We start from the raw sequence: 12,292 nt of genomic DNA on the forward strand, positions 1-12,292 counted from the left end.
TGATTAGCCTGTGGTTTTTATCCTCCACAGGAAAAGGACAAACAGTGATTGCCAGCGGATGTGGTTTACATTCTGTTCCACTGCTGTGGACTCCAAAGTTAAAGATAGCTCAATATCTACCTCAGTTTCACAGCTCTTATTTTAAGGAGCTAAAACCCAAAAGGCATAAACTTGAAATACTTAAGATAAATTTTCAGTCTGTGGAGTCATGGAAAATTCCCCTTGAGTTCAGTGGAGTCATGATTAGTGTTAGTGTGTCTTGAGAAGCAGAATTGTCAGATAAAATTTGCTGATTGATTTTCAAAATGATTTTAATCTTCTGAAATGAGATTTTCTGGAGAAATGTGTCATTCATAACCAGAAGATAAAGTAGTGTTGAGTAAAAGCAAATGTTTCTCTATGATGTTTAAGATACTAGGCTTGAACTAACATTCCATGACCTGACATGCTGTAATGCTTGATTTACTTTTAGGCAATAATCTTGTCCTGCAATATTCAATGAAAGTGTCGCAACCAAATGTATTATATGTTAGTAGGACATTTTCCATTTCAGCCAGGTCTCAGTCTTGCATTGCAGAATGCTTGCACAAGCATTGCAGTAAAACCAAAAACCTAATTTTCTCCTTTCCAGACCAAAAGCGTGAGGAAACATAAGACAATGAACTCATAGGTTACACAAAGCAATGTAACAGAATAAACAGCACCTATACATCTCCAACTGGACATGTTTTTCAGTAACCTAAACTTTATTTTAAAAGCATTTACTTCTCTTTATTTAAAAAAAAATTGGAAAACCGTATGGTATCTTTAAAACCTTATTAAATGATAAATGTATTGGATGTGTGGAATGTTTTTGACATACCTACTAGTTTACATGCTTGACTCAACTGGGGAGATAAAATTATATTTTTTTTTCTACCCTCCTTGGAAAGATGTCAGTGGTATGAATTTAATCAATGAGTGAGGAAGAGCATGTACTGTCAGCTGTGATGCCATTGGTATGCTGATGGTATCCAGCTCAGTGTCTGCTTCTCAGAGTGTAGACAGTGCAGTCTTCCAGATGTCCCAGTGTCTGGCCAAAATAAGAATAGTGATACAAAACAGATGGTCTTGTCTCAGGACCAAGCAGAGTTGATGCAAGCTGATAGAGGGATGGGGCTGGAAGAAATGGCAGAGCCTTGGTCGTTGGATGCCATGGTATACTCATTCTCATCCTGGATTCACAGTTAGCAAAAGGTACAAGGAGGGCAGTTTTCCCTTTGCAGCCGGGCCGAAGTTGAAGAGCAATAGAAATCATCCACAGTATGTTTCTTTAGGTTTTTTTAGCTAAGAGCTTTGGTGATTATCATAGAATTACTTATGTGGCTACTGTCTCAGTCAGGACTTTCATGAGCCTAGAGCTCACTAGGAACTTTCACATACAACATAGGAAGTATCTGTTGCTAAATGTGCCTGTGCACACAGAGAGTTTAGAGCTTTCATTGCTTTTTCCCTGCCTGCCCAAACTGTCCAGTCTGAGATCACTCATTTATTAATCCCTAAATTAACTGGAACTTTTATAGCATAATAGGTGCAGTAGTGCCTGACTGAAAGGAACTTTTTCTAAAATGGGAGATGTGCTAGTTTATCAGCAGAAAATTTAAGCTGTATATGCATCAAGCTTCTTACTTATTGTGGTTCTCTTTCATGAAGAAAATTCTCAAGAGGACAAGTAGAATGTTTTACTTAAATAATTTTAATTTTTTAAAAAATGTTGAGGAAATAGAGATATTTGCACTATAGGAATTCTTGATGTGTGTAGGTTTATGAAAGAGAGCACACATACGGACACTCCAAAAATCTTTGCACAAACAGTTAAAAAAAAAAAGCCCTATTGGAAGGTTCAGTGTTACTGGAAATATTTGGCATAAGATTATTTGTAATTTTTATGCTTTGCTGCAACTTTCATTTTAATAAAAGGTGGATGAATTTCCACTGACCTCTCAACAACCTAGCTAAGATTAATCTAGCGAAGGGACTGGTAGAGTAACTTATGTGGCTGCAAAGAGCTATGAATGCGGCACTCAGTGCAAAAATTGATTCACAAATGCTAAGCAGGATAAGACTTTGGCTGATTGGCTGAAAATGCACTCTAGTGGCTCTATGTTTTGTGAGGAATACTGAACTGATGAATCACTCAGCTTATTTCTGTAAAACTTCATATAAACAGTATGCAAATTATCAGCTTAATTCAAAATAGACTTAATAAATAAAGATGTAAGCAATAATGTAATATGCAGTTCAGTATTACAGATATATATTGTAAGGCACATATGTATTGTGTTAACCAAATGCACTTCAAAATATTACAGCTGTCTCCCCTTTGTTAAAACATAAAAAACCACAAACTGAAACCTTTTAAATATACATTCTTTTCCAATGCTTTGATATTTTTGTTATGATTGAAGAAAAACTTAGGGATTTAAACATGGCTTTTTCTATTATTATGAAAAAGCTTTTTTTGGTGGTTTTCTTTAAGAACGCAGAGTTGAACTGTGGCCCAAATTGCACACAACTATCGTAGTTGCAGGAACAAGTGACGATAGAATTTGAGCTAATTAGAAATATTGATCAAAACTTGCTTTTAATTTTAAAAGCTTCTTTACTTAAAATTCAAGTGAAAAAAGGAAGAAAAATTTACCAAGGAAAAGCATTAAAAGACATTCCTTTAGATGCCTTCTGAACTCCAGAATTTCAGGTGGTTTTGTGTATTATCTCATTATGACCTTTTAGAGATTCCATATTATTGCAGTACAAGCACTGGTGTACAGTTACAGCAATTGCAGTAATGCATTGTAGAATGTGATGTAGCAAGTGCAATATTCTATTTTATTGGTAATGTAGAAGTAATTAAAATGCTCCAAACAATTCTAGATTCCCATTAATGTAAAAATAAAGTTTTAAAAATAATTAATTAGCACTGAATGAAACTTTCTAGTTGATGACTTTGACCAATGAGTATGAAACCCCTACTGGTAAGGAGCAACAATAGTTATTTAGTCAGTTACTGTTGCTGAACTGGTGGGTGAGTAGTGGTTATTTGGTGATGCTAGATCCTTGGCTTACCAATAGGAGAATGATAAGAGAGCACCATGCCAATTCAACTGTGATGCCAATTTTCAACTGTGATTATAGACTTTCTCATGTAAATAAAATGAGTCCATAATGTGCTCATTTTATTTACATAGCCCCTGCACTGTATTTAGAGATGCTCTCATCTCTTAAGTCAGTGTTCCATTAGTCTTGCCTACAGTTTCTTGTTTTCAGTCAAAAATAACTATCACACCTTGTGGAAAAAGGGAGAATAAGCAGGAGCCCTCTGGGCCAGTCCTTCATGTAGTTTTCTAAGATATTGAAGTGTTTAATGAAACTAGAACATCTTCATAAGAAAAGGCTACCTCCTATGTTAATTCCAATCCCAGATGGGGGAAAATAGGAAGAGAGAGATACTGAAAAAAGATTCCTTTCACTCTTGCTGATTAAAAGTGAGAACTCAAATCAATGATTCTGTATTTCAGTAGCTGAAACAATGCTGGTCTCCCTACTCCCATGTTGGTTTTGTGGTTTTTGGACTATGAAGTGAGATTCTGCTAGATTGGCGCTGACAACTGATAAAGTAGATATAAATGTGCAAACTCAAGGTCTCAGCAGCATCATGTTTCAGTTGGCTTTCTGTGCAATCATCAGGGAAAGCAGAAACATTTAGGGAATTTATTGTCAACTTGAGATGCTTCTTAAGTAAGATGTCTTCAGAACATTGTGTTCAAAAATCTTAGATACGCCTAAGAAGGGAAAGGCTGTTGATGTATTTATTTAGAATGATATTTGTATCAAAAGTCTATGGCATGAGTCTGAACTAGGTGAAATTCTGGCATTTGAAGATGTTTATGGAAAAACATCTTAGAACATGTGTACCAGACTAACAGCACTGTCTGCTCCATGCCATTGAAAAAACAAAATGAGATGTCCTGCACTTAGAGTACTGCAGAGTATAACTCCAGTTTTGCATCTGTTGAAGCAAATACTTAAAATATCTTTTTCAGGAGTGGAGCATCAGATATTCTAAGTTCTTGATTCTTCCTTGTCTAGAAGCCTACTTCATGCTTGGCCCAATATTTTGTTAGGCATTAATGTGGTCTTTTGTTGGAATCTCTTGATATCTGGCAAGATAAATTATCTAAAACAAAGAGGATTGGTTAACATATTAAGACACATAAAAATATGACATATAAAGCTGCTTAGATTCCACAAGCAGAACTTCTATCAGCAGTAGTGTTTTGTTGATTTGAGGGTTTTTTTGTTGTTTGTTTGGTTGGTTTGTTGTTCTATTTTTGGCTCTTTTTTTTGGTTGGTTGGGGGGACCCTTTGTTTTCAAATCAGATTAGTAGTGCATACTAAGAGTCTGTGCTTCAGCCAACAATGCCAACGACAAATCCTATGTACAAGGAATACATCAATGTCTACTGCAATGTAAGAACACTACCCTGAGGAATTCATTGCCTCAACAAATGAGACATTATTTTACTGATGCACCAGGATTGCCTGGTGGCATGCAAGAATATAAATCAGAATTAATTTTCTGCATTTTTACTCTCACATGAAAACATTTAGTGCTTTTCTTAGTATTAGACTGAACAGAGAAACTGAGCTGCCATAGACTTTTTCCAGCTTTGAACCTTATACTTCTTGAAGTACTCCTGGAAAATTACTACATGTTTTATAATGGAGGAGGGAGGCAAGAGTGACTGGATCATAGAAAACAATACAACATATCTGATTACATGAGCCTTCTGTGCAATTAAGCTTTCACTGTATTTTATAGGAGTTTTGCATATGAAGAGCTCTGTGTGAATGGTGTGCAATTCTTGTGTTTGTAAGATGATTCCACAATCTGTCATCCCAAGACAATAAGCAACCTTGCACAGTTTCTGGAATACTTGGCACTAGTGAGCGCCCCTTCCCCTCTCCCCATCCCTTGCTCCAAAAAAGAAAGTAAGTAAATAATTGTGAACAATGTCCTGTTTAAAAACATGACCTTGTTGTTGGGCTATATTCTTACTTTGTTGAACTAGACAACATTTTTCCCCTCCCCTTTTTGGTGAAAGTTTTCTATAGAAAAAAATCACAACAAATTAAACTTAGCACAGCATTATTATTAATCCAGAAAACATCTGGTTCTCTGCTATGCTATATTACACTTTTGATCTTTATCTCACTTCCAAGTATTTTCGTGTATTGCTGTGGCAAAGCATAAAGATTGCAGCTGTGTGAATTCCTTGTGGTAAATTGCTGATTTGAGGAAAATGTAAGGTTCTTTCTGCTTAGTTCACATGTAGTTTTTTTAACACAAAGAACATATTTAATTGAAATTTCTGTAGGACTGAAGCTGGGTCTTCACATGCCCTTTCTAGAGAACAGCAGACAGTGAACATTAAAGCACAGAAATACAGTGAACAATCATACATTAAAATAGCAAACTTTTATTAGCATAAATGAGATTTGTTTCATTTATGTGAACGTTCAGCCTATCACTATACAAAGATAGATAACAATTTTCTAAGGACTTGAGAAGTTTCATTGCATTCTTGTCTTTCATGACAGAAGCAGTCACCAGCTTGGCTTTTCTTTCTCATTTTTCTCTGTGAATTACCTCATTGCTGCTCAATAAAATCACGGAGCCACTCAGCTGTATCATCACTAGTTGGTCTAGCAAAGAATACAAAGAAAGAGAAAAGATTCAGTGTCCAGACCCTGTAACTGTATTGACTCTCTAATGAAATCCTATTTTGCTAAGACTAGTTCTTTCTGATAAAAGCATCTGAACCTTTGGATCCCTTTTTTTTAACTCTTAAAAAGCACTGTTGCATTTATGGATTGTATTTATTTTAATAACTTTCTTATTTGTGATTAAATATTTTTCTGCAAAGTACACATGAATTATTGAACAATATGCACACATACACTCAGAGTTTAGCACTAAAATTTCTGTATGATACATTGTTTTACTGCTGCTAGATTTTGTTGTTTTATTGGTTTTGGTTTTTTGTTTTTTTTTTTTTTTAATTAAAAGCCTTTAGTGATGGATGGGGTTGATCTGGAAGATGGCATATAAACTTGCTTATCATCTCAAAAATTCCCATCCAAAGTTGTGGATATTACAAAACAGGCAGCTTCTCAAAGCCCAGTTGCTTTAGTGAGAAAATGTTCAGTATCTGTACTGTAAATCTGAGGTATCCAGAAGAAACTGAAATCATTCCATGTTGATGCAGAGGTGCAGTAATGAAGTTAAATCAAATGCTGCAGTTATTATTTGGATTTGGTACATGGAGTTACACTTCCCTGTTTACTTGTATTATTAACAGCTTTTTGTAGTTTACCATGGACAAATTCCATCCAGTATTGAATTCAATCAACTAAAATTCCTTGAGAAAAATAACAGTTGTATATGATGTAGGTTTTTGGTATTTTAAATCTTCATTTTGTATGCACATTACTGCTGTTATTCTAACAGCATCTGACAATCAATCCTGCATACTATTCTGCCTACTTGTCTATTGGCTACTACTACAGGCAGCTCTTGAATCCACATTTCTTGCACAAAGTTTAACTTAATTTTCTTTTGAGAGAAAAAGGCCGGTAGTTGACTAAAAATGACAAAAAGGGCATGGGTTTGAAATCCAAATTCAAATATAAAAGGTATAATGGAGGGCAGCCTATATCATTGCTTTGTCAAAACACTTGGCAGCAGAGAACCAAAAGTTAATCAAGCAGAGAACAGTTGAAAACCTTATTTAAAGAAATCACATCTGCTTAGTGGGAGAAAAACCTGAGGCATATGCTTCAATTTCTTTTAAGCTGTAATTCATCCAGTGGTTTACATCTGTTAAAAAGTATGGAACTTTTCACACCTCTTTAAAGCACAATTAAACTGCATTTATTTTAATACATAATGTGTTCCAAATATGTAATACCTTTTCTGAAATGACTCATAGGTTGTTGATTTCATAGCTTTCTATCATATAACCTTCCAGGTCCTTTGAATTAGTTTGTGTATTAACCATACATGAAATTTAAAGGAAAAGGTGTTGAAATGGTGTAAAATGATGCCAGAAACTTCACTACACTTGTCATTTTATATCAAGGCAACAAATTGGCTGGGGGTTGGTGGTGGGGAGGAAAGTTTTCTTAAGCAGTAAAATAAAACATTACAGAGAAGAAAATGTAGTTCAAGAACTTTGGTCACAAATTTTTCGTGTGAGTTTAGCCTAGCTGTTATTGACTATTGCTTATTAAAATCCATGTCTCCCCAAAAGAGTGTTGTTAACAGGACATAATCCAGATAATCTGACCACATTGCCTGAAGTTTAAAGCACCATGGTAAGAGTAGGGTCTATGAACTGTAGAGGACAACCAGAAGTATTTTGGGTAGAGATTTGGGGGGTTGTATCTCATTTATTTGTGTATGAAAAGCAGCTTGGTTCTCCACTGTGGGTTTATAATGACTACTTGTGTATTTTAAATTCTAATTAATTCAATTAATTAGTCTCCTCTGATTTTAAAGTTTTCTGTCACTTTTCTCTATCTGATATTGGGATTTAAAATATTTTTGTACTTCCTGCTTCATTCAGATCCTTTAACATTAGGTTTCTTTTGTAAATGTAAATATAGGAAAATTCATGTGTATAGAATATCTGAAAGACATTTTAATCAGATGATGGCATACTGTGTACCATAAACCACATGCATCACTCTGCACATGGTTACATGGTCAGTATATGATCATTTAATAAAAGCTAGCCAGTGCTTTGCTTGTTAACATTTCAGCTAGAGTCTAATCAAGTTATAAACAACGGAAAATTTGGCTTTATAGATACATGAGGCATAGAGAACTTGTGTTAGCAAAAAATATTTTGTGTTTTGTGTTAGCAAAAATATAGAGATTAATCTCGAAAGAATAGCCTGACTGTAAACCAAGAGAATTCATTTACAGTGCAGCTGAGCTGCACTATTCCAGTGTCATCTTAGGAAAAAAATTCTCTGAGACCCTCTTCTGTCTCCCTTCAAAATGTGAACGATTTTACAGTCATTGAAAATTCAGTTTTTATTGTGAGTTGCCCATATTACAGGAATATGGTAGATTTAGGCATGTATATTATGGTCCCTTTCAATGTGGTATATATGTCCATTTCGTATTTTGTGGGTTTAACAGAATGCTTATTTTAGCAATATTTTTTCACTGCTAGGTGAATAGATGATGAAAAAAACACAGAGAAATAGCATACATTAAAAAAAAATGTTTTTGTCTTCAATATAATATGTCCAGTGTCAAATAGAGCTATTGGAAAGCATCTCTTGATGACAAGTTTTTTTAAAATGAACCAGATAAATAAAGATTTTTAAAATATGCAGCATGGTTTGATGTGGAAACTATACTAAATATTTTTTAAGGAACCCCTTATAAGATGGTGATAATATATAAAAAATAAAAATGCTCTCAAATGTCTTCTCCTATTAGTATGCAAGTAACTGTTTTCTTCCCGATTCTTGAGCAGTTCCATTTTTTAGTGATTCTACAGGTAAGGCTTCTTTGTTGCTGCAAAATTTAATCATGTGTTCATCCCATTGTTCTCTCTTGTTGCAGAGGATCTAGATGATCTCAGAATGGAAGGAGTAACAAGTGTGGTGTCTTCTGGGAGCAAATTCAATCAAACTCGAAGTGCTCATACGGCTGAGCCTCAAGCAAAGGTCACATTGAATATATGTGCAAGATGTGCCAGGTAAAATCTAAACAAAACCAGATCGTGCTAACCAATACACTTTTTTCCTCCAGGTGTTTGGCTGTGTTTTGTGCTTAAGGACCAGATGATGACCTCTCCTGTGCTAAAAAAAAATAATTTCTTAGCTACTGGCTACCCTATGACCTCTGGCATTTGAATTGTGCAACTTATGTTTATGCTTGATATGTTGCATCGACGGTGAATCAAAGAACATAGTTAGTCTTAGGCCTTGCTTCACAGCTTGAAACTATTTTGAGCTCTTCCGTCTCTGAATTTCATTAGTTATTTGAGCTTCTGTGGTTTTTCGGAGGATGAATCAGGGAATTTAAGGGTTCAAATCCAATTTGAAAAGCACCTGTATAAATGGAGATTTAGTTGCACAGGTGCTGTTCAGGATTTCAAATAGTTGCTTTTGATCACTTTATAATCTCATCCTGTCTCACCTCTGAGAAATAATTTAGTCAGGTTGAACCCCTTTTAGTTTTGACAACTGGCAATAATTTCTGCATTTACAGTATGAAGACCAAATAAACAGGTTAGTATTCCTGTAGCTTAGTCAACTCGAGAATGCAACACTAACAGAAACCCTTAAATTTCCTGGATGAATTCTTCTCTGTAGACAAAAGCTCATTTGGAGAAAGGATTTAAGCCTGTTTAAATGACAAAACTAGCCTTCTCACCCTTCTGTTAATGGTTCAGATTAGCAAGAACAATATAGAGGCATGCCAATTTTATCTGCCTGCCTTTGCCAGTGGCTGCTCTATTGTGTAGTTTGAGAGCGGATTAGCCGCTTGTAAATAAAAAGCAACCTGTGGTGAAATTAAGTCAAAAGTTTGGCCATATGCCACCCTATTTTTTTCTACTTTTCCCCCCATTTTGCTCATAAATTACTACTTTTCTAAAGCTCTTATATAGACATACAAGACATGCTTCAAGACATTTTTTGATGCTCTGGAAGCACAACTACAGGCAGAACTGAATCACTCGTGCAATAGCATCACTAGCAGGGTTGTGGAGCCTCAGGGAACTTCACAGTACTGTCAGAGCAGCAGTGACTGGATGGCCTTGTAATTCTGGAGTTTTGCTTGTCAGCAGTATGGTCTTATGCTTTGAGAAAAGAGCAAACATGCAAGTCATGGAATTCTTCCCAATTCAAGCAAAAAAATTGCTTATGTTGTAAAATGTTTCCAAACAACTACCTAACATGAAAGCGTGGCACATTTTTTCACCCGACATCCATAGTCCATGGATTAAGAAGTAGAGAAGTAAGGAATATAGAAACCTTAAGTTCTCTAAATTCTGAGGTTCTGAACTTACATAACATCTTTTATGGATTACTATGAAGGTTAATTAAGTTTTGAATTCCCTTAAGTAGCTGCTAACAGCAGGTGCCAAGATAGTATATATTCTCTCAGTCCTGCACACCAGGGAACAAAGGGTTCAGATCTTGAGCCAAACCTAGCAACCTTGGCTATTGGTATTGTTCTTTAACTGCATGTAATAAACGATTCTGCCCTTTAAAATAAAATGAGCTGGGAGAAAAAGATCCCTTTTGTCACTTCGCTTACCAGAGAATGCAAAACAATGCATTATTTTGCGTGTGCACCTTCAATGATTTCCCTACCGTGTTTAAGGAAATCGGTGAGGAACTGGGTGATACCTTCATGACTGTGATTCTTTTTACTCCTGTTGCAGTTTAGCAGTTTCTTTAAACTATGGAGGAATTAAAAAAAATACACCATCTCTTTAGGAGCAAGGGAAGTCAAAAGAGACAAACTAGTATTTCTGTTGTGTTCAGTAGTGAGGAAGCTAGCATTTTTTTCTTCAAGGTGATAAAGTCTCTCCATTCTTTTGGAGCATTCCTTCCTTCTTACTGAGGACACCTTTCCTCTCGTCAAGACAGTTTTTAGTGCAATTAGCTCTCTCTTCAGTACCTTCACAGGGGTTTAGTCTGGCACGTTCTTGCAGCAGATGAAGTAGGGGGTACAGACAGTTGCATGAAACAAGTGGCTTCAAAGACATGAAGACAGTTTTTTCGTGTTTGATTTCAAGAGCAATTAGATTGTCAGTCAATGAAATAGCCATTAAAAACACTGTGCTATAAAATTAGATCGTCTCACTGAATCAGTTTCTCAGTGTTGGCCCTTGTTTCTGTTGTTATGACAAAGGCTAATAGTTAATGTAAGGTCAAAATATAGAACCTATTAGACTATTAATTTGTTATAGAAATTATATTTTTATGTTTTCATGTACCATTTTCTAACTAGTCTTGTGTGCTGTACAGTGTATATAAAAATACTGTATGATTTGATTGTAGACATATTTGAATACAATTTAAAAAGAAGTCAATAAAAGCTGTTATGCATGCTTTTGGTTACAATTAAACAGGTATATTTCCTCTTAATGTTACTCATTTTACAGTTGTACAAGGGGATTTGAAATTATTTGAGCTGTTAATGGCAGTGGTGTTGTATAGATAATAGGCCTTGTCAAGTAAGATTACCAGATTAGGTTTGCTGAAGGTATTTTGGCTGTTGTTAGGAGAAATGCGACTTTTTACTTGAAATTTAATTGGCGAAGTTCCAAATATTAGGAAACATGCCTTTGCTCATACAAAAAGTTGAATTTTACTCATGCATTTGCATGAGTAATTGATTTCTTTCAACCTTGATGTATTTTTTTAAATGCTTCGCTCTCATTACTCACCACTCAATTTACTTTCTATGATACCTCCTTCAGAAGTTTTCCTGCTTTCTTGGACATATTGGAGCTTTTCTAAGAGATGTTTATTTAAACAATTGAAGGCGTTTTTCAGTACTAGCTTTAAGTAATTTGGCTTAATATTTTGTATCTCACTTGGAAAGGATGACTATTCTTATTGAAGTTCCACCCAATTTCTTCATTAAAAGAGTGTGTTAGTTTTGGATGCTCTTGCTTCTAGGATGATATTTTCTTGCCATAGATCATTAGCGCTCCCTAATTATTTGAGAATTAGAGTGAACAGGTCTATGGCTATGTGTAGGTTACCTTAGCCTGAGAATAGTGCTGGTTTCATTTTGTATGCCCCATAAAACCACCTGCTACAGTCTGCAGCTATATATCTTATATTTCTGTGGCTTCTGGAGCTTCCTACAATGAGAGCAATGACTTGTGAAAAAAATGGACTAAACCAATGGTTTTCCTCCATGCTGAGATACTTGTGATCAGACTTCATTTGGTCTGTAAAGGAGCCAGTATAGCTCCTTCCCTTTGTATCACAAAAAAGGAATGCCAAATGGAAGTGACTACAGTTAGAAATAAAAAACAGTTTTGTTGCAAGACAAACTAAATCCAGTTTATATTGTGGAGGAAACCTGCAATGATGTTTAGACACTACATTTGGGAAAATATTCTCACTTGCCCTAAGTCTCTGAGACAAAAGCACAAACTTAGTTGTGAATCATAAGAAATGAAACTCAGAATTCACATTATTTGAA

The 12,292-nt window shown here is 35.3% G+C and overlaps 1 protein-coding gene across 10 annotated transcripts in view; it reads left to right on the plus strand.

The window, feature by feature from the left end:
• The window catches only part of C1H8orf34 (chromosome 1 C8orf34 homolog), a 156,672-nt gene that overhangs the window by 88,313 nt on the left and 56,067 nt on the right, over positions 1 to 12,292 (plus strand). For all 10 annotated transcript variants that reach the window (XM_074552072.1, XM_074552051.1, XM_074552058.1 and 7 more), the window contains one exon: positions 8,681 to 8,816. In XM_074552072.1, coding sequence (XP_074408173.1) covers positions 8,681 to 8,816 — 136 coding nt within the window. The remainder of the gene's footprint in view (positions 1 to 8,680; positions 8,817 to 12,292) is intronic.

The sequence above is a fragment of the Zonotrichia albicollis genome, chromosome 1 (assembly GCF_047830755.1).
Source record: "Zonotrichia albicollis isolate bZonAlb1 chromosome 1, bZonAlb1.hap1, whole genome shotgun sequence".
In the NCBI taxonomy this organism is placed as follows: domain Eukaryota; kingdom Metazoa; phylum Chordata; class Aves; order Passeriformes; family Passerellidae; genus Zonotrichia; species Zonotrichia albicollis.